We start from the raw sequence: 27,450 nt of genomic DNA, 5'->3' as shown, positions 1-27,450 counted from the left end.
AAATACAGACATTTAAAGCCTCAGAAATGAGATACTAAACCTCCCATCCCATGACTCCACAGATCACTGGGTCTGGTGTTGGGCAGATACTTCCTTACTATTGCCACTCTACGTTGTTCACTGCCCTCCTCATTCGAGTACCAGCTGTGATGCTCATGACATCAGAATCTCCCACCTCTACTCTCCCTTTATACTGTCATTTTAAAGACACTCCTTCTTAGCAACTAGTTCAATGTCACTCTCCTATATCGTCCCTGGCAAGGCTCTCCATGACTCCAGCATCTCCAGAGATGAAGTATCCAGTACCACTGCCTCTGGGATGTTTTACTCTCTCCACACTTTCAGTAAAAGGTCAATTCTTACTCCTCGTATCACTTAACGTGTGTCCATCATCTAGTGCAGTTCATCACTCCTTCTGTCTTGAACCACTGTGCCCACATCATCCTCAGAGCATCGCACTCCCTTGGATTTTCTCCTCTGTTACTGCTAGTTTTTTTCAGATTGTATCAGTTATCCTTTCTCATTTCCCTAATTTTTAAACATTGTAATGTCCCAGGGCTTAAGCTCAGACTGTTGTTCTATCCATACTCCCTCTCTAGGTGATTTTGCCAATCTAATGTCTTCACCATCTGTACTCTGAAGAAACCAAAAATCGTATTTCCAGCCTAGGCCTCTTCCCCAAATCTCAGGCTAATAAAACCAATTACCTACTCAACATCGCTATTTGTATGCTAATATTACCTTTATCGATAACTTGCCCCCACAAAAAAATTCTTGAATTTTTCCCCAATGTGATTTTTTTTTTTTTTTTTTTTTTTTTTTTGCCTTTTTAGGGCCACCCACAGCATATGCAAGTTCGACTAGGAGCTGAATCGGAGCTGTAGCCACTGGCATATGCAACAGCCACAGCAGTACCAGATCCGAGCCAGGTCTGTGACCCACTGAAGCTCACAACAATGCCAGATCCTTAACACACTGAGTGGGGTCAGGGATTGAACCCACGTCCTCACGGTTACTAGTGGGTTCGTTACCACTAAGCCACAACAGGGACTCCCCTAAAGTGATTTTTTTTTAAAGTTCTCCCATCTCAGGAAATGATAATTTTATTATTGCATTCTTCCAGGCCAAGAAATTATGAGCAAACATTGATTCCCCTGTTTCGGTTGCACTCCACAAGTGATCCATTAGCAAATTTGTTTACATTACCTATAAAACAGAACCAAAATCCAAGTACTTTTCACCATTACTACTATAGCCATCTTGATCTAACCACCAACATCTTCATCCTGGATTACAGCAAAGATTCTTTACTGTTCTTTTTCCACCTTTTCTACCTAGTCTATTCTTAGAATAACCAGAGTGATTCTTTTCAAGTATGTTTCCACTGTTTATTTGATCAGTCCATCTCATATATTCCTTTCTATTGTGAGTTTCTAAAATCCTTATTTTCTACAGCGCTTGTTTAGTTGTTGACATATGCTACCTTTTCGATTTTTAGTTGGTTCTGTTTTTCCAGGTATTTGTCTATACAGTTCATTATCCCAAGTAGATTGCAAGCTACTTAAATATAGGAACCATTTGTTACACTTCTTGCTGTCCTCTATTAGGAATGTAGGGACTCAGTATATCTGCTAAATAAATGAAATAACTAGAGGTAATATATGCACTTAATATCCTAGATGGGAATGCCTTTAAGTTCTTGCATTTCCAGTATTGTGACTATAACTCTAGTGCATCATTTCCCCCTAAAAGATGGCAACATGTAAACAAAACAAAAATCAATTTCTGAAAACTCTCAATAATTCTATAAATATAGGATACATGTTCTTTAAATCTATTGAAATGAATTTTGCCACTTCCATACCCAATCTTACAGCATATTGTGACTCATGTAAAGTTAAAGATGAACCTAGCTGGCTGTAAGGAGGTAGAAGTAACGATGATAAAGGAATACCTGCTGAGTGCCTCTGAAATCGTATTTCTCTTTGAAAAGTTATACGTTTCCCAAACCTCAATTAAAATGACTCTCCAATTCTCTCTAATGCTTTTTTTTAATTGGATGAGCATATTTTGCAGACCTGAGCGTCCACTAAAGTCATTTCAGAAAACATGTTTTTTTGTTCCCTCACATAACCTGTAGGCAGCCCATTCAACATCATACAGAACGAGCTGAAACTACAGCTTCAACACTGCACTACTGAATGCCACCAGCATTTTTGTCTTTCTTCAAAAATCAAATTTGACAAATTGTTTCGATTTTTATCCTCTCACATCATCAGCAACAGCTGACATCTTTAATTTTTGATGTAGTTTTCAAAATAAAACCCTGGTTTATAATTGCATATAGGATGACTAAAGCAGAACAACATTTTGCTAGGGATGCTCAAGGACAGGACAGGCTCAGTGACTTGCTACTTCTCCCCTAGTTTGTGTAATTCAAATGCTTGTTTCTATTTGAATCACTCTGCTAGTACAATGTCAGTGCTACTCATGAAACCTTAAGACTACACAAACTGTATCTGTCAGTACTAGGGAACTACTGTGTATAATTGGGAAGTCAGTTTAAAAGCAGCAAAATTTTCAGTTTAAAAGAAGCAAATTTAAAAAGATCTGTCTCACAAAGGAAATCTGGATCACTCTACCATTAAGCAATTAGGTCTGAACATCCATAATGGCAAAACTGTAACAATAACCAACACACTGGTAGCTATCTGTGTGACAGGGATTTGTGCAAAACCTGAATTACAGGTTGAATATACATTTATAACACATCTATTTTTCTCAGTCTGGACTCCTGCTGTTTCTTCTCTCTGGCTCTAAATGGGAGGAGTTCTTTTTTTTTTTTTTTTTTTTGGTCTTTTTGCCTTTTCTAGGGCCACTCCCACGGCATATGGAGGTTCCCAAGCTAGGGGTCCAATTGGAGCTGTAGCCACCAGCCTACACCACAGCCACAGCAACGCGGGATCTGAGCCACGTCTGTGACCTACACCACAGCTCACGGCAACGCCAGATCCTTAACCCACTGAGCAAGGCCAGGGACCATACCTGCAACCTCATGGTTCCTAGTCAGATTTGTTAACCACTGCGCCACAACGGGAACTCCTAAATGGGAGGAGATTTTTGAGCTGTCTCATATTTGCCATCCTCTTCCCCTTCACACTGCCTTTGTGGGACTGACATAGCTCTAATTGAGGCCCCCATGAGCTTCCCGAAGTCCTTGGTCTGCTTACATTTCTGCATTCCTCAAGGCCAATGCCATCCCTGCTCAGGCTTTCTCCTCATTGGAAGGAGCCAAAAATTCCAGTGGAGGCTGGAGGAGCTTGCATACACGCATAATCATGGAGGAGATGAAAGTGAGCAGGATCCTGTGGGGCCCTCCCAGGTGCAAATGCTTTCTGTGTCCCCCATTTCTAATCTGTAGGAAATAGGCCTCACTCAATCTCCTTGACCTTCTCTGAGTTTCAAAGGGCAAATTCAAACAGCTGCTAATCAGGGAAGGGAGAGAATGCAGAAACAAGGGAATGTCAGTCAAGAAACAATAGTGCAGTGGTTAAAGGAGGATCCTAGTTCCTGCTCAAGGAATATCCATAACAGTATCTTTGAGTTCTTCTGTAGGCACTAAGAAGCCCACCTGGTGGAGGATGTCTGCAAATGATTAGCTTCCTCTTTCTCCTTTTAAAAAGCTTTCACAATCAAGCAGAATCTTCACGCAAGCCCACTTCCTCAGACTGCCACCCTCCTAAATAAAGCAAACCTTCCTTTCCAACCAACACTTTGCTCTCCAGTATGAGCTTTCAAGCCCTGAGAAGCTGAACCTGAGTTCAGTAACAGAGATAGGAATGGAACAGTGTGTTACAGCTGTTAGGTAATGACTTTTCCGTAAGTGATGATGACTACGTTCACAACCAGCAGGTGCTGTTTTGTGTCAAGGGCAGACAACCACCAAATTCAGCCTGTGAATACATCTCCCAATCCATCAGCCCCTTTCACTCCCATCAAGAAAACAGTACTAGTAGTTTCTATTTCCCCAGGAAATATAGTTCTAAACTTCAGGCTTCTGTCCACTGCCCTGCTCTCTCCTGGAAATGCTAAATCCACCTCATTCCTGGTTAAAGCTTTCATCCAAGTTCATTTAAGAGGTTTGATTGAAATCTGATGTGACAGATCTTAATAAATGATGGCTATTACTTTTATTATCCATGCATAGAGCCATTCATCAATGACTTTTTTCTCCATCCCAGGCACAGACTTAATGTTCTGCCTGGATTTTGTTTAAAAAAAAATTAGCAGAGGAGTTTCCACTGTGGCACAGTGAGTTAAGAATCCAACTGCAGTGGCTTGGATTGCTGTGGAGATGGGGGGTTTGATCCCCGGCCCAGCCCAGTGGGTTAAAGGATCTGGCATTGCTGCAGCTGCAACACAGAGCGCAGCTATGGCTCAGATTCGATCCCTGGCCACCAGTGCAGCCATAAAAAATAAAAATAGCAGAATGTATTAAAGAACAAACTGCATAGCTCATTGATGTTCATTGTTAAAAAAAGAAACCACAGGCCCCAAGTGGAGTCACTTGAACTAACCCTAATGTCAGCAAAGCATAACTTAGTATCTAACATAATTGCAGTTTTAGCCTTTACTTGAGTGGAATTTTAAACCAATCAATCTGGAAATTCCAGATCCACACTGGAGAGGTAGTCTGCATGACAGATCCCCACCATTCCCCCAAAGGAAGATGAGCTTGCTGGAAATAATCCTTTTTTTTTTTCCCCCACTTTCTTGTCCCATCCTCTTTCTGCCATTAAAAATCTTCCTTTTGTACAGCTCCTTGGAATATGTTTCTACTTGCTAGGTGTAACGCTGCCCAATTCATGTATTACTGAATAAAGCAAATTAGATATTCAAATTTACTCAGATAAATTTTGGGTTTTAACACCATAAACATTTTTTCCTCAAGATCTCACACTTGGTTTCTGTGTCTGAATTTTAAGAAATACAAAAGAGTAAGTCATATTTTTCTAAAAACAGTTGCTTTTTAGAATTATAGCAAATTTTAAACTTCTGCTATATATAACACAAGGCATCCTTATTAATGAAGGAGAAGAGAATATGTCACTCCAAAATATGCCTTTGGGACATGTGGATTACTTTATTTTTAAAAAACAGCAGATACAGGGAAAGATCTGAAAAGTGGGTACAATTTGACATTTGTAAGACACATTTACATTTATAAGGGAAATGTCCATTTGTAAAGGGGTCTTCCTCTCTGAACCAGGAAGAAAAGAGTGACTTTAAATCTCTAGAAACTCTTATCAAAGAAAAGAAATGGACTAATATCTGCATAAGAACCTTACCCTTATTATCCCTGGTAACCTCCCAAAGCTGGCTCCCTCTCCCTGACTCCAACATCTCTTTTCATATTTAGCTAAAGATGGTAGGCGGTGGCTTGGGCCATTTCAGAGTTACTCAGTTTTTCCTGGGTTTCTCCCATCTATATAGGAAGTATATATGTTATTAAATGTTTTTCTCTTTTTAATCTTTTATTACAAGATGCCTCAGCAAGAACCTAAAAGGGTAGAGGGAAAATTATTTTTCTTCCTGCATATGAACATGTTAATTTTTGAAACTGTTAATAAAGAGGCCTTATTATTCATGAACCTGTGTACAGAGCCAAGGGACATCTGAATATAGTTCTGATATCTGCAATTCATATGTCACTGATACTGATAGGGATGGAATAGCATAGTTACAAAGGTAGTTGTGTTAAGTCCCAATAAGGGAGCATAGAAAGAGAGGGAAACCTAGGGAACTTTGGGAGATCACTGTAAGTTAATAATTGCTCAAGAAAGACATCAGAACAAGGCAGGCTTGCTTGACTAGTGGAGGCACGAGATATGCGTATATGCCTCAGGTCATGGGGTGGGGGATGCATTCAGATTCAGACCAAGGCCAGGAGTTTAAGGACCACCCTTCTGTTGATTTGAATAAACACCAGGACAGTCCTAGTCTGACCTTACAGGGTCAAATACTCTCTTACAGATACCAAGGAGGAGCTACTACTCTAAAAAACAGGAAGAGGTGGTCTTTTCCCATCCCCACTCCCCTCAGATTATACAACTAGCCCACCTAATCCTCTGGGCAGAGCCTCCTTGCCTGCCCACTTGCATCTCTCACAAGCTTCCTATTTTGTTTTTTTTTTTGTTTGTTTGTTTTTACCTTTTAGGGCCACACCCACAGCATATGGAGGTTCCCAGGCTAGGGGTCCAATCAGAGCTACAGCTGCCAGCCTACACCACAGCCACAGCAACGCTGGATCCCAGCCACGTCTGTTACCTACACCACAGCTCATGGCAACGCTGGATCGTTAACCCACTGAGAAAGGCCGGGGATCAAACCCACAACCTCATGGTTCCTAGGCGGATTCGTTTCCACTGCGCCAGGACAGGAACTCCACAAGCATCCTATCTTAATAAATCTTTTTCTTGCTTATCACTTTCTCTCGCTGAAATTCCTTTTGCACTGAGGCACAAAGAACCTAAACCTCAGTAAGTCCAAACACTGGGTGAGTGATTCTAATTTAAAAACTGGGTTCAAGTCCCAATCTGGGTTTTGGCTGGGTTTGAGTCCTAGCACGTGGGTTTAAGTTTCAATCTGGGTTGTGGTTAGGTTCAAGCCATAAGTGCTGTCAGTTTCATTACTAGATCTATGGGACTTTTCAGTTCCTAATTTTTTGTAGATAAGATTTTGTTTTTAAGCTTCTTGAATATTTTGCATATTTTTTGTTGGACTCTAAAAAGACTGGAATTATAATGAAATCACTTCAGAGACAGGAAACTTCTTACACTCTGATTATGAAACATACTAGAAAAATACTAGTAACCACTGGGTTGCCCTAAGCCACAAACTCAGTTCTGAATGACTAGAAAATCAGTAAACAAATGATAATCATTACAACAATATCTGATTGGTTCCCTATGCAACTTTAGTGACAAGTCACTTATATTTTAAATATCTTATATTCATCTTTTATATTTTAGAAATGTATGTAAGACATTTTTAATAGTTATTTGCCTTTAAATCAATGATTTCTACTGCACTGGGTTGAGCTTCTTGAGAATGGACACTCTGTCTTACTCATCTCTCATTTATTAGATCATGCATCACTGTAACCGAGCAGGGCCCTGTGAGCCTCCTGGGTACACAAGCCTTTCTGTGTCCTCCATTTCTTATTTTTAGGAAATAAGCTTCAGCCTCTATGACCTTCCCCGAGTTCCAAAGGGCAGTTGCTAAGCAGGGAAGGGGGATGGCAAGGTTCTGGTTCCTCCTTAAGGGATATATATATAAATATCTTTGAGCCTTTCTGCAGAACTAAAACCCCAACAAATGGAAGAAATACTTGATGAAGATGTCTTTATTCTGGCAAGAGAAGACCACCAGAACCAGTTCTGGGGGCCTCTGAACACTAGCTTTGAAAGACAATACAAGCTTGCCTCTACCCTGATCCTTATCTGCGGCCCGGTTGGCCCTGTTTTCCACTCCCAAAACCACCTCCTACTCCCTTGGTGGGGAGGGCACCTTCTTTAAGGCATTAGCCTGCTGTGGCCCTCTTCACCTGGCCAAACAATAAAGCTATCTTTTTCTCCTTGACCCCAAACTCTGTCTCCACATTTCTCTTTGGCAATGGCCGGATAGAGTCAGAGTTTTGGCAACATCATTGCCTAGCAGTAGTAATGGAATGTTAAAACAATAACAACAACGATGATGACCATAGTAATAGTGGTTAATCCTTGATACTTTTCACATGTCAAGCACTGACGTGATGGCTTTATATGGGTTGTTAAGTCCACTTAACAGATGAGAAAACTGAGGTCAATTTAAGTAAATGAACAGACGTCGTGCACCTTGATAGAACTAGGGTTCCAATCCAGGCCTTTCATAGCCACAGTCCCCCCTCAAACCCTCTGCCACAATATTCAACACACATTTACTCAATGGATCAGTGAATTCCAATGTAAATGCCCCTGTTTCTTTATCTACTTTTCACTGTTGTACCCATTTTTGGAGGCTGCACTTTACCTTCTACCTCCATCTCCCATCAGTTTGAATTTTAAACTCCTTCATGTATGACCTCCCCATGCAGTATGCTCCTCCCTGCCTTACTTGGCCAAAACGTTCCTCAACTTCTTTCAGTCTTCATCTCAAATGTAATTAACCCTGGCATAAAGATGGTCACTTAACTCTTAAATGTCACTCAATTCACTTCAGATCACTGCGATCCATTTTTAGGCCCAAGAACTTAATGAGCCTGTAAAGTACTTACAACTCAGCAAATGGAAAACTAAACAGGAGTGAATAAATATCACAATGGAAGAGTAGTATAAACAAAAAAGCCTTATTGAAAATAAGCAAGACCCTGGTCTCCACCCCACCCCGCCCTCAGTACAAATCCTAGTCTCTCCTTTCTTATTTTAGGAAATCGGCTTCATTCAGCCTCCTAAACTTTCCCTGAGTTCCAAAAGACAGATTCAAACAGATGCAAATTAGGGAAGTAAAGGAATACAGAAACAAAGGAGGAGCAGTCAAGAAACAACAGTGCAGAAATTAAAAAGCAGGGTCCAGGTTCTTCCTCAAGGGCTATATATAATATATCTGAGTTCTTCTTCAGCGTCTAAAGCCCTCACCCAGGTAGAGGATGGTAACTTGAGGCTGAGAACAGGATTTGTGGAGCACCGCCCTGTTACCTCACCACCCACCAATCAGAAGAAAACCACATACCCTGCAGCTCTCACCCTAAATTTTGGCTATAAAAACTTCTCCCCCCCCCAAAGCATGAAGAAATTTGTTTTTTTGTGCACAGGAGCCACCTGTTCTCCTTGCTTGGCCCTGTAATGAAGCTTTCTCTGCTCCAAACTCCTAGGTTTATGTTTGTTTGGCTTCATGATGCCCAGGGCACACAAACATGTGTCTGGCAACATTATGATAGCTATTGGGATCAGTTTATTTTATACATGAATTTAAAAATGACTAGATTTTCTTTTGGGACAGTGAGTTGTTCTCATTTTTATAGGGACTATAGTTTTTCTTTGTACACTATAAATACGTGATTGAAAAAAATCTTTAGGATTCCATTTTGTCACTCTGGGAAAAATAACAACTTTCAATAATTAAAAAAAATGCCTCCTGACTATTATTCTGTAAAAATCCCATAAAGCAACAAGTTTCAGGCTCATAGATGATGGCTATAAGTGCTACTGTAGCAGGATACAGTCTCTAGTCATTAAGGTCTCACAAAAAGAATGAGGTAATCAAATATAACAGGTTGATATATACAGTTTTTTCCCCAGACATGCTGAGCAATTCACCACAAACTTCCTACCTGGCAGTGACCTTGAGTTTTGGTAAAACCTCAGGGTGGAGAACTTCTTCCATTTGACATCGAAGCAACTCTCATCAGTGTGGGTTTTAAACCTTCAACATACAATGCGAAATACAAAGCAATATTAGTAATGCAGGTAACTTTTATAGCCTTGGCAATAGCCAATGATGTTTGAGGTCACTAAAGGCATTAAATGAACTAGGGAGAAAAGGTTTAATATTAAAATACTACCTTTCTGTAATAAACATTTTTAAAGGATTTTTTTTTTTTTTTTTGTCTTTTTGCCTTTTCTAGGACCACTCCCACGGCATAGGGAGGTTCCCAGGCTAGGGGTTCAATCAGAGCTGTAGCCACCTGCCGATGCCGGAGCCACAGCAACACAGGATCCCAGCTGCGTCTGCAACCTGCACCACAGCTCATGGCAATGCCAGATCCTTAACCCACTGAGCAAGGCCAGGGATCGAACCCGCAACCTCATGGTTCCTAGTCGGATTCGTTAACCACTGAGCCACGATGGGAAATCCAAGGGTATTATTAAATAGAGGTGATCCGATATTGAGATCTTGGAATTTTTTTAAGGCATTGGAAACAAAATATTGAGTCTCAAATACTGAAAAAAATTAAATATAAGATTAATTTTTTGAATTGAAATAAAAAATGTAAAATGAATCACTAATATATGTCTCTTAAACTAGCCTTTCATTAATAACAAAGGAAAATACAGTTTTTCATATTTACAGTGGGCAAAATTTCTCTATAAAATTTCCCACATGTATTGTACTAAGAACTTTTAAAGACAATTTTTAATAATGATTTTTATTTCTTCCATTATAGCTGATTTTATGTCAATTTTCTATTGTACAGCATGGTGACCCAGTCACACATACATTATACATTTTTTTTCTCACTTTATCATGCTTCATCATAAGGTTAAAGACAATTTTCAAATTAATTCTGAAAAGATGCCTATTACTCATATCTATTTTCAGTGGCACAGGCACAAAAGACGTGTTTCAAGATACAACTCTTGGTGCCAAAGTGATTACCAAACTGTTAAATTTGACACTAATTAGGCAGGGCCAGAGGCAGAAAAACATGTTGAAGCTATTTTAATGAAGAGAGGAAAGAAAAATGTTGAATACAGCTTGAGAAAACTATTGCTATTTTTCACCTTTCTAAGAGTTCTTAGAACCCAAGTAATAAAAATATAAAACTTCTGGAGCCATGCTGCACACAGCCCTTTGCCTGCATTGATACTTTTTAAAAAAAAAAGATCAAGATGGAATAGTGGTTAAGAAAAGAGTATATACTTCCCTTCTAAGAGACTTAATCTCTTTGAAGATAGAATTGCAAACTAAAATGATGCTTATTTTATCTAACATACAATGGACATTTCTAAAATTAACTACTTAAGAGGCTTTATTAACAAAACATGTCCTTGGCTTCCCTGTATTGATATATGACAATTAAATCACTGGCAGGAGAACTGAAGGTTTCTTGTGAGACAGTAAGTTGGTATGCGGTATTGACTGAGAATATGACATTTGCAATTAGTCTGAAGTGGAACAATTAGAAAAAAGCTTACATGGGGAAAATCGAGATTGTGACATGTTTAAGGAATCACTATTTTGTTGATTCTATTTTTATTAAGAAAATTGCAAATACGTGTAGCAACAGAACAATTAATCTCCATGCCCTCATCCAATATGAATAGTCACTAACTCATGGCCAATCCTGCTTCATATACCCACTGTCTCGACTATCTTCCACATTATTTTGAAGAACACCCCAGACATCCTTTCATCCGCAAATATCTCCTACTGATAGCAATAGGGTAGGAGAGTTACACAGGTAGTTGTAGAAGTCCCAGTACGGGACCACAGATGGAAAAAAAAACCTAGGGAACTTTGGGAGACCACTGTAAGTTAATAATCGCTCAAGAAAGCCGTCAGAATGAATGAGGCTTGCTTAACTATACAACCATAAATAAAAGCATGAGATATGCTTCAGGTCATTGAGTGAAAGATAAAAATGGGTCCTGCATTCAAGTTCAGCAAGATAATCATCCTTAGGACCAAGGGCAGAAATTTAAGGGAAGAATGACATTCCCAAGTAGGAGACCTTCACTATAAGGAAACCTGAGATGATTCAATATATTTTAGCATATGTTACCACCCTTCTGCTGATCTGAATAAGCGCCATGCCAGTCCTAGTTTGAACTCATAGGGTCAAATTCTCTATTATCTAATAAGAAGGAAGAGCTAGTGATGTAAGCTTGAAAAATGAGGAAGGCCATCTTTTGCCACTCTCCACTTTCCATGGATTATAAAAATAGTAGCCCTGGGGGCAGAGTCTCCTCCCCTGCCCACTTGTATTCCTCACAAGTGTCCTATCTTAATAAATCTATTTCTTGCCTATCACTTTGTCTCTCGCTGAATTTCTTCTTTGCTGAGACACAAAGAACCTGAGCCTCAGTAAGTCCAAACACCAGGTGAGTGATTCTAATTTTAAAAACCATGGGTTCAAGTCCCAATCTGGGTTTCATTACTAATATCGACAAGTAAAAAATGACAACCATGGGGGGTTCCTCTGGTGGCACAGTGGGATAAGGATCTGATATTGCCTCTGCTGTGGCACAGGTTTGATTCCTGGCCGAGGAATTTCCACAAGCCAAAAAAATTAATAAATAAAATCACAACCATGATAACCACTATTATATCTAAAAATTAATAATTACTTAATATCAATACATTACCCATTTAGTGTTCCATTTTTCAATAGTTTAATTCCAATTCTATTTTTTAATCTTAATTTTTTTTATTGGTCTTTTTTAGGGACGCACCAGTGGCATATGGAAGTTCTCGGGCTAGTGGTCAAATTGTAGCTGTAAGCCACTGACCTACGCCACAACCATAGCAATGCCAGATCTGAGCTATGTCTATAATCTACACCACAGTTCATGGCAACACCAGATCTTTAACCCACTGAATGAGGCCAGGGATCAAACCTGCGTCCTCATGGATACTAGTCAGATTCATTTCCTCTGAGCCACAATGGGAAGTGCTTCATTTTAAAATAAGTATAGACTCATAGTTATAAAAATAGTAATTAGTTGTCCCCAGTGGTGACGTGTTGTAAAACTAATAAAATACCAAAACAAGGAAATTTACATTGGTAAAATACCACTAACCAGACTACATACTTTATTCCATTTTCATCATTTTTTACATGCATTTGTTTGTGTATGTGTGTGTGTTTCTAGTCAATTTGAACCCATACATGGATTTAGGGACAGCCACAACAGAGATACTTAACTGTAACCAAGCAGGACCCCATGGGTCCTTTCCAAGACAGACACCTCCCCCATATCCTATGCTTTTTTTCTTTTGGGGGCCACATAATATTCCCATTAGAAGTGAAAAATGTTAGGACCATATAAATATACATGAATATATAAATTAATGTTAAGTAAAACAACTAAACAAGTACAGACATTGATACCAGCCTTATAAAATTCATAGTATAAGCGGTAGTGTTGGAAGGAACCCTGTGGCTAAATAACATTTTTTTTTTCTTTTTATGACTATACCTGTGGCATATGGAAATTCTCAGACTAGGGGTTGAATCAGTGCTGCAGCTGCCAGCCTATGCCACAGCCGCTGCACCAGCAACACCAGATCTGAGCTACATCTGCGACCTATGCCACAGCTTGTGCCAATGACAGATCCTTAATCCACTGAGTGAGGCCAAGGATCGAACCCACATCCTTGTGGGTACTAGTAGGGTTCTTTACCCACTGAGCCACAAGACGAACTCCTCCTCTGCTTTACCTCCTCTCTGAAGTACCTACTTAACAGTATCTGAAGCACATTTCTGAGGTCTTTTACAGATGTAAAAACCCCTGACCCAGTAGAAGATGTTAACTACTTGATGACCATGAGCATAGAGCCCTCAGACCTACTGGCCCCTAAGGATTGATATTAATGCCTGTGACACCAACCTGTTACCTCACTGTCAACCAAAGAACTGTGCAGAGCTGACTGCATATTCCTGACTTCTCCTCTCACCTTGCTTTTAGAAAGGCCTCCCTAAAACTCTGGAGAGATCAGGCTTTTTGAGCATTAATTGTCCTGGACTACTTGTATGGTGCCTTATGATGAACCGCTGCACTTTCCTTCACCTCAATCTGGTGTCCGTAGATTGACTGTGTAAGCATGAGCAGACCCAAGTTTGGCTCAGTAGCAGAACTATTCCACTGCCACAGAGGAATTCCTTCATGCTAACACTTTTTTTTTTCTTTTTTGGTCACCCCTGGGCCTAGGGGTTTCTTGGGCCAGGGACTGACCCAAGGAGCAGCAGTTATGACGTACACCAAAGGTGCGACAATGCTGGATCTCTAATCCACTGTGCTGGGCCAAGAATCAAATCTGAGTCTCAGTGTTCCAGAGATGCTGCTGATCCTATCCAGTCATACCACAGCAGGAACTCCATTGTGCTAACTCTTTATAATCCAATCCAACCCAGTAATTCCCTGCCTGTCTGTGGAAACCATTAATCTGTTCTCTGTCCATATAGTCTGACATTTTTTATAAGTCCTATAAATGGAATCATACTCTATGTACTCTTCTGAGATTGGCTTTTTACAGCTAGGCATAATGCCCTTGAGATTCATCCAAGTTGTTATGTATAACAAAACTAAGAATCACAAAATCATGGTTCAAACTTTGATCCTAAGGCCTGCTCTTAACAACAATACCATGTTGTCTCATATGACAAATAAGAAGACACATTTAAAAGTTAAAAATTATCTAATAAATATCATTGTGTATATTACAATCCTTATCATTTTTTTCCCTCCAGTTTTATCGAGGTATAATTGACATACAGCACTGTGTAAGTTTAAGGTGTACAGCAAAACCATTTGACTTACCTGCATAATGAAACGATTATCACAGTAAGTTTTGTGAACATCCATCATCTAATTCATTCATTTATATATATATATGTATATAAAGAAAAAAGAAAAAAAGGAGTTCCTGTTGTGGCAGAGTGGAAACGAATCCGACTATTATCCACAAGGATGAGGGTTCAATCCCTGGCCTTGCTTAGTGGGTTAAGGATGTGGTGTTGCTGTGGCTGTGGTGTAGGCTGGCAACTATAATTCCAATTTGACCCATAGCCTGGGAACTTCCATATGCTGCGAGTGCAGCCCTAAAGCAAAAAAAAAACAAAAAAAAGTTTTCCTAGTGATAAGAATTTTTAGGATTTACTCTTAGCAAATTTCAAACATAACATACAGCAGTTTTAATTATATTAATCATGTTGTACCTTACATCTCTAGGACTTATTTATCCTACAACCATACCTTTCAACTTCCTTCATCCAATTCCCCTCCGCCTGCCCCACCCCACCCCAGCATCTGGTAACCACAACTCTGATCTCTTTTTCTGAGTTTGTTGTTTGTTTGTTTTTGAAATATAATTGACCTACTACTCTATGTTAGGTTCCTGGTGCACAACACAGTGTTTCCATATTTCTATACATTATAAAATGATCACCACAATCTGTATCATTTTACATTGTTCATTTTAACTATTAAATCAATTGAAATTTACAAAAACTAGAGAGCATAACTGATCTTCACTGTGTTTTATTTGGAAGTAAAAAGGGTGAATTTTAAAGTAGAGTTTAACTATTAGCATAAATACTAACAAGATCAATAAGCTCCATAATTTTCCTTTCAAACAAATCATATTAAGAAAGATTCTAACTTGTTTCTCTCCCCTCCCCAATTCCACTGTTAAGCAAAGTGTAGGGGTGAAAAATTTTTTCCTTCTTCTCTTCTAGGTACTTTGGCTGGTCTAATAATCAAACTGACATAAGATAAACAGGAGAAAAAATACACTTAATTTTGTGCATATAAGAACTCCAAAGATATGAGACTCAAGAGAAACCGAGGCAATTCACGCTTTTAAAAGCCAAGTCTGAGATTCGTTTTTTTTTTTTTTTCTCTTTTTAGGGCCACACCCATGGCATATGGGGGTCCCAAGGCTAGGGGTCGAATCAGAGCTATAGCTGCCGGCCTACGCCACAGCCACAGCAATGCAGGATCCAGGCCGCATCTGCAACCTACACCATAGTTCACAGCAATGCCAGATCCTTTTAACCCACTGAGCTAGGCCAGGGATCGAACCCGCAACCTCACGGTTACTAGTCAAATTTGTTTCTGCTGCATCACAAGGGGAACTCCAATCTGAGATCTTTCACAAAGTTGCCAGCAAAGTAAACTTACAAAGGGCCTGTGTGGTCAATTATCATTTTTGCTGCATTAATGTAATTGATCAGGCCAAATTTAATGAGATTTGACTTGTTTTATAAATAAGAATAATCCTACTTTGATAATCTTTGGTCAAAAGGAGGTAATTTTAGAGTGAAAGTTTCAATGGAAACTGTAACCTGTCCTTGTGGGTTATCAAATTCTAGTCCTGTTCATTGTCTCTGGGCAATATTTTACCTCCTTGTAAACTGGATCTTGCCATCTTGTGTATTTTTGAAACCAAATGAGACCCTCTGGAGCCCTCCTAGGTACAAAAGCCTTCCCATATTTCGCTTGCAGGAACAAGGCTTTAGCCTCCTAGATCTTCCCAGAGTTCTAAAGGGAAGATTCAAACAGCTGCTAATCATGGAAGCGGGGCGGGGGGGGGGGAGGGGGGGGAATGCAGAGACAAAGGAGAAACAATCAAAAAATAATAGTGCAGCCTTGTGGCAGGGTACTGGTTCCTCCTCAAGGAATACACATAATGTATCTGAGTTCTTCTACAGGACTAAGGGCCTCACCCAGGTGGAGAATGGAAACTTCAGGCTGAGCACAAGATTCCAGGAGCACTGCCCTGTTAGCTCACCACCCACCAATCAGAAGAAAGCCACATACCCTGTAGCCCTCAACCCAAATTTGGCTATAAAAATTTTTCCCAAAAAACTATGGAGAAATTTGGGTTTTTTGAGCATGAGCCACCCATTCTCCTTGCTTAATCTGCAATAAACCTTTCTCTGCTCCAAACACTGATCTTTCAGTTTGTTTGGGCTCACTGTGTTGAACACATGCACTTGCATTCAGCAACATTTTATAAGTAATTAAATGATTCCAGGTTTTCCTCCCACTCTCCTGACTTGGTATCACTAAAAACTAAAATCTGACTGCCCAGATCCTTAGTGAGACTCTAGATTGCCTTGTAGCTGCCCTTTGCCTAAAGCCCTACAAACTGTAGCTAGATGCTGATGACCTGATATAAATTTCAAATGACCTACACCACAATAGTTCAGGCCACCTATGAAGTTCACCAGATCATCCATATCTTTCATGCTCTGCTCTAGGAAATAACCATGACTGTGACACTGATGTCTCACTCTACCATCTAATGACATTTAAAGCCCAACATCTAGAAATCTTCTCAACTGGCTTCCCTATGGACTCAGAAACTTGTTTTACAGTCTATTCCAACCATTAATCTTTGTTTTTCTTATTTCTTTGTTCAATTTCTATTCCTACTGCCCTTTGCAAATCTCTTACCTCCTAACTTCTAATCCAAATCTTCTCTCTACAGCAATCCATTCAGCAACTTGTGAAACTTTTAGATAAGTTTCAGATGGGAAAAATATAGGGATTAATAGTCCACCAAAGTGGTATCAAAATTACTTTAAACTGAAAAGGTCTAAATAATCAGAAGTCAGAAAAGAAATGTCATCTACACTTAAGCAAGGTCTCCCTCCAATATAGCTGCTATTGTTACTGCCCTCCCCCTACTCCAAGGCAGTTTCCTGACTGGGCAAGGACTGACTCTTAGCACTGAGAAGTATAAATTAAGCTGCCAATTAGCATCAAAAGGCCCAACGGAACCTTTCACATTACCCACTAAAGCCCTTCCCCAGACTTGTGTTAAACTGGCTTATGTACCTTTATTTCTGGCTACTCATCAAATTATTCATTATTGAGCAACCATGTGTGCACATGAAAATGAGCTTTATGAACCTTGTCTTTTCTCCTGTTAATCTTTCTACTGTCGGTTTATTCTCGGGCCTCCAACCCTTTAAGCCAAACATGGTAGAGGAAAATATTTCCTTCGCCAAAATGCATGAGTGGTAGTGACTGATTTTTATTTATAACTTGATTAAGGAAATGTTAGTATCAGTATAAGGATTTAATTTGAGGGGGCGTAATAAAAGTAGGGAGTGGCTGGCATCATTCGTGTGTGTGTGTGTGTGTGTGTGTGTGTGTGTGACTGAGCATACATATGTGAGATTCACAATGTGACTGGCTTGACTGGCTAGACCCCAGAGTACTGGACAGGCAGGAGGATCTGAAGCTCTGCTGAAGCCCTGACTGCTGCCACAGACATGCCTTTCGATTCCAAGTGATTTGTCTTTATCATCTGTCCCACAGTCCCTTCCTCTAAAAACAGACTTGAAAAGGGGGCACAATGGAGGCAAAAGCAGTTGAACAAGTATACATATTTCCTTGCCACTCTTCTGTATCCCGCAATTTATACACATATTCCCCGTCCCTTTTTCTCTGCTATAGTCATTCTGCTCCAGAACCAGGTCTAACACAGACAGAAATTATCTGGTGATACTGCTCCAAGAGCATTAAACCAGGAATCCCGAGAGCTGGAACATCATTCTGTCCCCTCCTCTCTGACAGGCTACTTGGCCATCACTGTCAGTAGCTGTCTGACCAACTGACACCACAGAGATCATGGAGAAGCAATTATGAGTCAAAAATTAATTTCAAATCGTGTAGGTGAAGTGTTGGGGAGGGTGAATCTCTCTGACAACTAGTAAAAAGCATACAGGATGTTTTATTTATTTGTATTTTTAAATTTTTATAAAGTAAACTATGTATTTATCAGCACCTAGTGTATTAGATTAATGACACGATTGACTTTCTACCATTTGATCTGATAACTCCTAGTGTAAAGTAAGTCATTTCTTCTAATATGAGAAAATGAAATACTCCTTGCCTAACTTGAACTCCATTTTATGTCTAGTTGTCATTTACCACAATATCTGACCCATAGTATTGTATATATACATACATACACAATATATATACATAAAATATAGCTCTCTTATGGCAAAATCAGTTGAAACAACTGAAATGCACACAATTAGAGTTTTACAATTAGAATATTTATAGGTTATTCTTTCCAATGGGCCTTTGCCAATAATTATCTTCATACAGTAACCCCCAAAAATATATTATTCAGATTTATCAGGAAATATTCTATGTAGTAACAGAGTTCACGTCGATACTAATCTATGAGAAATTTTGGTATCCCCCAACTCCATATACATAAGGTTTTCATTTTTAAATTACAAAAAATTAATATAAATTTGTAAAATTCAGAATTTGTCCGATAGATATTAGCACCATCACATGTAATCATTTAACAAAAATTGACTTTTTTTGGAAACTGCTAATTATGAAACAGTTCCTAATGACATGACCTATTTGGAATGCTCAGAATCCCTGAAATTATAGGAATATATAAACCACTTTAACGGATAAACATTCAACCAGGCTGTAGTTTCTAATGCAGTTATCATCATCCTCAAATTCAAAGCATTACAGCCATTACTGTTAACTAAAAATGACACAATCTGAGCAATAATAATGTTCACATCTGAGACAATAGTCACCCTCCCCTCAAAAAAAAAAAAAAAGACAATAGTCCCTCTGCATCATGACAACATGGCTATTAAACTGGTGGAATAATGCCTGCCTTGCACTGCTTCCAGAAATGCTGTTTCAGTCAGGTTTAGCAGCTCACTCATTCGTACTAAGTTTGCGGTGTGGATGTAGGTCTTTTTCTGTATCTCATTCAATTGTACCCACTAAATGCCAGGTATGGGTGCTAGTCCCCTTATTTAGCAATTGCATTAAATCCTGACAACTCTGAGAGTCAGTATTACTTTTCAATTTTAGATGAAGAAACACTTAAAAAGAAAAAAAAATCACTGTTCATTTTCACATTGCAAGTGATTGTGCAGGAATCTGAAACTGGTTTGGGTTTTTTTTTTTTTTTTTTTGGCTTTTTAGGGCCACACTTGCAGCATATAAATTCCCAGGCTAGGGGTCCAATAGGAAGTTGGAACCACAGCCATCGCAATGCTGGATCCGAGCCACATCTGCAACCTACACCCCAGCTTGCAGCAACGCTAGATCCTTAAGCCACTAAGCGAGGCCAGGGATCTAACACACATCCTCGTGGATGCTAGTCAGGTTCTTAACTCACTGAGCCACAATGGGAAATCCTGAAAGTGTTTATTATTTATGTGATCTTGAGATGTCATTTTAGCTACAGTAAACAAGTGCAAATGAATATTATTTTTTTTGCTGCTTTTAATGAATCTAGATGCATCAAGGGGACAGTGGTAAATTAAATTCAGTCACTGACTGCTTTAAAATAGTTCACTGTATTATTCTACAGTCAAAATACATTGATAATATGGTCTTTTCTTGCAAATTATTTTCTTAGTTCATAAAAGATTTCAAACGTAACCATTGTACTTTAGATAATGTACCTTAACTCTTGAAATTAATGCTTTCTTTTAAAATAAATGACTACTTTTCACTAAAATGAAAGTGACAATATATACTACACTAAAAGACAGGAAAACAACAATGCCAAACATCTACATAATAGGTATTAAGTCCAAATTATTTAATTTCATAAATACCAGGGTTGCTGAATAATTTTTATTTTCACTCAGTGGTGTATCAGTTTCATACAATTTCTACCAGGCTTTTTAGTTAATGCTTTCCTCGCAGTTCACATTTTCTCAATCTATGAAGTTATCAGCACTTATAAACTTTCTTCTCCACCTCCCATTAAATATATCCCCCTTCCTCCTATTGCCACCTCAAGTAAATAATGCCACATGTACCTGCAACTGCACAAGAAAATATCTTTGTCTTAAAATCCACCTATGACTACATTTTATTGGCTCTATGTGCTTTCAGCGTTCTCCTCTCTGAGTCTGCCATAATATTCAAATGTGGATGCACATCAAGTTTACAGACTTAATGTAAAAGCCTCCAAACAGATATATCAGATTGCGGTTTCTCCTCATCACCCATTCCATCCAACTTCCACACCCCCACCAGATTTAACTTCCTGAAACAGAGGTATGATTACATCACTCCTCTGGCTAAAAACTTCCAATGGTATGTCTCTTGTCAATAGTATTTTTACACTTAACATTCTCCCCAAGTAGATTTTAAGCTCCTCTGAATAAATAATTGTATTTCATTCATACTGGTACTTTCAAAAATGAAAACTGAACTAGAGTTCTAAATAATTATAGATTGAATTAAAAGAATAAGTGAGTGGACAAAGACTGCAAATCAACTTAAGCAGTGTTTTTCAAGCTGTTAGTCATGATGTTAGTGGGTGGAAAATCAATCTAGATATTGCCAAGTCTTTTTTTTTTTTTTTTCTTTGCGTTTAAGGGCCGCACCCACAGCATATGGAAGTTCCCAGGCTAGGGGTCGAATCGGAGCTGCAGCTGCTGGTGAACACCACAGTCACAGCAATGTGGGATCCAAGCTGCATCTGTGACATACACCACAGCTAACAGCAATGCCGGATCCCCAACTCACTGAGCGAGGCCAGGAATGGAACCTGCGTCCTCATGGATACTATTCGTATTCATTTCCGCTGCACCACAATGAGAACTCCCAGCCAACTGGTACATTTTTTTAATTAGGCAAAATAGAACACAAAAATATCAAGGAGAACCACACTTGGTAAGGAAAGGTATTGTTCTATAAAATCTGGTTTTGGGTATGTGTGTGTGCTTAATGGATTATGACATTAAATATATTATTAAATTAGATCTGAATTAAGTAGAACCATGGCTCCACATCTGGTATGTCAGTGTGAGGAGTTCCACAGGCCCACTTGCTATTGAAACAGGAAAAAAAAAACTATTTAAAAAGACAACCATTTAACATCTGAGAAAATGGCCCTACAGGCCAACTGCAAATAAAGAACATTTACTCAAGAAAATCTACTAGGACATAGTAAAAATTAATGAGCGTCTTGGGTATTTGAACCAAGATCCATGTTCTCCCTCCCCTGTTCAGTTAGCTCAGTGAGACGGACACTCCATTTTAGATCAGTGTAAGGGAGAAAACAGAGCTACCGCTCCTACTAGTTCCTAGTCATAGGGCTATTTCCCAAGAGGAGCAGGATGTCAGTTTTTCTCATCCAAGTCTCAAATACCTATTCCTGAACTAGGATCTGGGCATGTGTGTGGCCAAGAGGTGTATGTGTCAGGGGGGCTCCTTTCTTTGCCCAAATCCTACTCACTGAGCAATGACTCTACCTTGGCATGGTTATGGCACCACTGGGAATACGGAGACCCTGAGTGCCCTTATCCCAGCTTGTGGGTAGAGGGTCCATGCCAAAAGAAGCAAACCAAGGAGAACTGGGGCTGGGTTATTTAATCCCTGAGCTCTTAAAGAGGGGTTCACTCAAAGAAACATGCACTCTCATCCCTTCTCCCAACATCAGAACCTGTATCAGAGACATTTCCCCTGCCAGGGTAGAGAAGCAAGCTCCAAATTCTTTCTTCTACAAAGTAACTGACTTTGAATGAGTCCAAAGAAGTTTATGCCTCTGGGCACTCTCCAAAAAAAAAAAAAAAAATGGGACATTGTGGTGAAAGGCAATTGGAATTGATAAGAGTCACTGGAGATTCAGGCTAAATTATGGGCTGGCTGGTCTTCTGGACAGAAACCTGGAAAGAGACATTTGGGGACAGCCTTCCTTGGTCAGAAAATATCTCAAACATTGACCTCTACCACCATCCTTTCAAAGGGGTTAGAATTTGATTGGATTAGTTTGTGAAGCAATTTGGACCTGCAGAGAATTGGTGAAAATAATAAAGCAATCATATCAGACACAACTTAGAATAGATTTACAAGGAGATCCTACTGAATAGCATTGAGAACTATGTCTAGATACTCATGTTGCAACAGAAGAAAGGGTGGGGGAAAAACTGCAATTGTAATGTATACATGTAAGGATAACCTGACCCCCTTGCTGTACAGTGGGAAAATAAAAAAAAAAAAGAATGTAAAAAAAAAATAAAAATAAATAAAAAAATAATAATAAAGCAATCAGACAGCAATCAAAAACAGCCCTGCCAAAATCACTCTCATGCTACTATTGACTGTGAGAACACCAAGCCTGCACCCCCCAAGTAACAATATCAGACTTCACATCAAAGCAGAACATAGAGACTTGCAGACTTCAGAGCAGTAATACAGTCACTAAACAAGTAAACGAGTAAATAACAATAAATGCCCTAGTAGCCAGAGCTGTTATAATATAGTATCTGAAATGCTGAATTTCCCCACAAAATATTATGAGTCATGCAAATGTCAAGGAGAAGGAAATTTCCTCTCCCTACTCTTTTTGTGTTCTTTTGGCAGGTCTAATAATTAAATTGACACAAAACACGTTAATAAGAGAAAAAAAATTAATTCATAGTTATGGAGGCCTCACAGAAATGAAACCTGGGAAGGGCCAAAGTAGGCAGCTTTTATATTTTTATATGAAGAAACAATACATTTGAGAACAACTGACAGGACAAAGTTAGGTTTGGATGCTTAATTAGTAAAGAATTTAAGTAAAGTTTGAGTTTGGGCAGCAATCAGTAAAGAAGTAACAAGGTTTGCTTACATAGGCTTCATTTTTATTGTTGTCTTTCAATTTTATTAAAAAATTATTTTTATTTATTAATTTTTGGCCACACCCATGGCATGCAGAAGTTCATGGGCCAGGGAGCAAATCCAGGCCACAGCAGAAACAATGCCAAATGCCTAACCACTAGGCCACCAGGGAATTCCTACACAGGCTTCTTGGCCCTGAACTTCCTGTCTTTGGCAATAAGGGTGTCCTTCTATCTCCCAGCACAGGGAGTGCTCCATTCATGTTAGAGATATATCTCCTGCCTTCAGAGAGACAGAGAACAAGGTCAAAGTACCCCCTTTGAATAAAATCTGCTTAAGTACCTTCTTAAGCAAATTTAATTCAAAATATAATCAATATGCTATTTTGCCATATTGGGGGCAGCTCTGCCTTGACTCCCAGCACAAAGAAACTGGAAAGTATAACTCATCCACTGGGGAGAAAATGTATGCAACAGAAGCTACTGTGAGAGCAACCAGATGCTGGATTTAACAAAGATTTCAAAGTAGCCATTACACGTTTAAAGAACTAAAAGTAAGGAAAGGTGTGAGGACTATGTTTTATCAAGGAGAGAGAGAAACATTATAAGAAAGAAGCAAACAGAAATTCTGGAGTTCAAAAATACAGTAGCTAAAATGAAAAATTCACTACAGGCATTCAATAACAAACTTGAAATTTCAGAGAAATGAATTAGCACAGACTAATGAGACACAGTTGTGAGCCTCAAAATATACCCAAGAATACTCAGTCAACTAATATATGATAAGGGGGCAAACAATATTCAATGGGGAGAGGATAATCTCTTCAATAAATGATGCTGGGAAAAGTGGATAATCACATGCAAAAGAATGACATTGGATCTCTATCTCATACCACTCACAAAAATGAACTCTGAATGGATTACAGACTTAAAACTTAAGACCTGAAACCACAAAACTCCTAAAAGAAAAAACTCCTTGGAGTTTCCGTCGTGGTACAGTGGTTAACGAATCCGACTGGGAACGATGACATTGAGGGTTCGATCCCTGGCCTTGCTCAGTGGGTTAAGGATCTGGCGTTGCCGTGAGCTGTGGTGTAGGTCGCAGATGCGGCTTGGATCCCATGTTGCTGTGGCTCTGGTGTAGGCCGGCGGCTACAGCTCTAATTGGACCCCTAGCCTGGGAACCTCCATATGCCACGGGAGCAGCCCTTTCAAGGCAAAAAGACAAAAAAAAAAAAAAAAAAAAAAAAAGAAAAAGAAAAAACTCCTTGACATTGATTACAGGGAAAAAAACTGTTGACATTGATCTTAGTAATAATTTTTTTTTACATGATACCCAAAGTATAAGTAACAAAAAAAAAAAAAATCAACAAGTGGGAACTACATCCAACTAAAATGCTTCCACACATGGCAAAAGAAACAACAAAATGAAAAGGCAACCTACAGAACTGAAGAAAGTATTTGCAAATTATGTATCCAATAAGAGGTTAATGTCCAAAATATATAATGTACTGATACAACTCAAAACCAAAAAAAAAAAAAATAATAATAATAATCAATGTAAAAAGTGGGCCAAGGACTTAAACAGGAATTTTTCCAAGAAAGACATTCAAGTAGCCAAAAGATACATGAGAAGATGTTCAACATCACTAGTAATTAGGGAACTCCAAATCAAAACCACAGTATCACGTCATACCTCTTAGGATAGCTATTATCAAAAAGACAATAATAGATAAGTGTTGGTGAGGGTTGAGAAAAGGGAACCTTTGTATATTGTTAGTGGGAATATAATAAATTGGTACAGTTATTACAGAAAAGTGTATGGAGGTTCCTCAAAAAATTAAAAAATAGAACTATTACATGATCCAGCAATCCCACTTTTGGGTATATATCCAAAGGAACTGAAATCACTCTCTTGAAGAGATACCTGTACTCCCATGTTCACCACAGCATTATTCACAATAGCTAAGACATGGAAACAACTCAAGGGTTCATCTATGCATGATGAATAAAGAAAACAGAGTATATAATAATAATATAATGGAATTTTATACAGCCATAAAAATATGTTGCCATTTGTGACATGATCCTTGAGTATATTATGCTAAGTAAAACACAGGAGACAGGAAAAGACAGAAAGGGTATGATCTCACTTATAATGAGAAATCTATAAAAGCCAATCTCATTGAAATAGAGAGTAGTATGGTGGATGTCAGCAGTTAGTGGGTAGGGTTAAAGTGGACATGCTTAGCAAAGGCTACAAACTTCCAATTATAAGATAAACACATTCTAGGAATCTAATGTACAGCATGGTGATTATAGTTAACAATACTGTATGATATACTTGAAAGATGCTACAAAAATAGATCTTAAATGTTCTCACTCCCTCAAACAACCAAAAAAGGTAATTATGTGAGATCATAGAGGTGTCTACTAATCTTATTAGGGTAATCATTTCACAATATATACACATATCAATTCATCACTTTGTACCTTGTAAGTTTACACATAATATTTCTACCGTATTTCAATAAAGCTGGGGAAAAATAAAATAACAATGATGTACCACTGTATGCCAATTAGAATGGCCAAAATTCAAAACACTGACAACACCAAATGCTGGCCATGATGTGGGGCAAAAGGAACTCTCCTTCACTGCTGATGACGATGCAAAACGGTACAGCCACTTCAGAATACAGTTGGCAGTTTCTCACAAAACTAAACATACCCTTACATGTGATCCACCGATTGTGCTCCTTGGTATTTACCCAAAGGAGCTGAAAACTTATGTCTACACAAAAACCTACACATGGATGTTTAAAGAAGCTTTATTCATAACTTGCAAGACTCAGAAGCAACCAAGATGTCCTTGAGCAGGTAAATGGAAAAATAAACTGTGGTACATCAAGAGAATGGATTATTAAGCACTGAAAAGAAATGAGCTATCAAACTAAGAAGTTCCTGTTGTGGAAACGAATCTGACTAACACCCATGAGGACTCAGGTTTGATCTCTGACCTCGTTCAGTGGCTTAAGGATCCAGCATTGCCATGAGGTGTGGTGTACATCGCAGGTGTGTCTTGGATCTGGCATTGCTGTGTCTGTGGTGTAGGCCAGCAGCTGTGGCTCCAATTCTACCCCTAGCCTGGGAACTTCTATATGCCATGGGTGCAGCCCTAAAAAGAAAAAAAAAAACGTGAAGAAAAACTCATATTACTAAGAAAAAGAAGGCAATGTGAAATAGTTGATTCCATCTATATAGCATTCTGAAAATAAGCGAAAATAAAGAGACAGTAAAAAAGTTAATGTTTGCCCAGAAGGGAGGGAGGAATGACTATGTAGAGCACAGAAATTTTTTAAGTCCGTGAAACTATTCTGTATGATAGTATATTGGTAGATACATGCCATTATACGTTTGCCCAAACCCATAGAATGTATAATACCAAGAGTAAATGCTAACCGCCACTGTGGACTTTGGGTGATGATGCGTCAATGCTGATTCAGTGATCTTAATCTGATACAGAATGCTGATGGTGGGGAAGGTGCACAGTGGAGAGGACAGAGGATATATGGGAAGTTTCTATATCTGCCATTCAATTTTGCCGTGAACTCTAAAAACTAAAGCCTATCTGAAAAATAATTCAAAAGAAGAATTAAAATCCTCTAACATTTAATATTGGTTCTAGTCTCCTAAGATTCACATACAAGGCCCTATCAATCTTGTTTTAGTCAACATTCTTTATTTTCTTCCATATTCTCTTTGATACAGTAAACTTGACCCACAAGGTACTACTTGCCATCTTCTGGATGCTACCTTTTATTTTTTGTGTGCCAGTGTGCCTTTTTTTTTTTTTTTTTTTTTTTTTTTTTACTTTGACCATAATTATCTTCATTCCTCTCCTTTTCTGTCAAGAAAATCTTATTAACTATTTTTGCTTCAACTTGAAGCTGACTAACTACATCATGATGAAATTTGTGCCTTTCACTCTTCCAGATTTTACTTTCAATTTATACACATCTATATTAAGGGAAAAAAAATCACTGCACTATAATTGCTACTTTATATGCCTATTTTTCCCACCTGATTATTTTTTTTCCTTAACTGGCTTTTAGCACTTCACTGATGTTTACCAATGTTTAACACTTTATCACATAGTAAACTGTTTTGAATGCACACTTGAATAATATGAATACCTTTAAATATCCCTACTGAATATTTATTGATATGTATTGAACAACTAATTGTGTGCTTTCATAATCTTTCTGACCTCATAAAAATACTAATCTTAAATATTACTATTATCCTCATTTTACAAGGTAGAAAATGATGACATAGACACCCAA

At 38.6% G+C, this 27,450-nt stretch overlaps 1 protein-coding gene across 1 annotated transcript in view; it reads right to left on the bottom strand.

Moving 5' to 3' along the window:
• The window catches only part of LOC100623332 (melanoma-associated antigen B16-like), a 742,359-nt gene that overhangs the window by 293,604 nt on the left and 421,305 nt on the right, over positions 1-27,450 (bottom strand). The window contains 1 exon segment of the mRNA XM_085007606.1: positions 9,371-9,462. Coding sequence (XP_084863732.1) covers positions 9,371-9,423 — 53 coding nt within the window. The 5' untranslated portion in view covers positions 9,424-9,462.

This window comes from Sus scrofa, chromosome X (assembly GCF_054392235.1).
Source record: "Sus scrofa isolate SSC_HxYL_T2T_F1_AM1 chromosome X, Sscrofa_HxYL_maternal_Yorkshire_Landrace_v2.0, whole genome shotgun sequence".
In the NCBI taxonomy this organism is placed as follows: Eukaryota; Metazoa; Chordata; class Mammalia; order Artiodactyla; family Suidae; genus Sus; species Sus scrofa.
The sequence above is the reverse complement of the archived record's forward strand: the minus strand, read 5'-3'. Positions and strand labels throughout refer to the sequence as shown.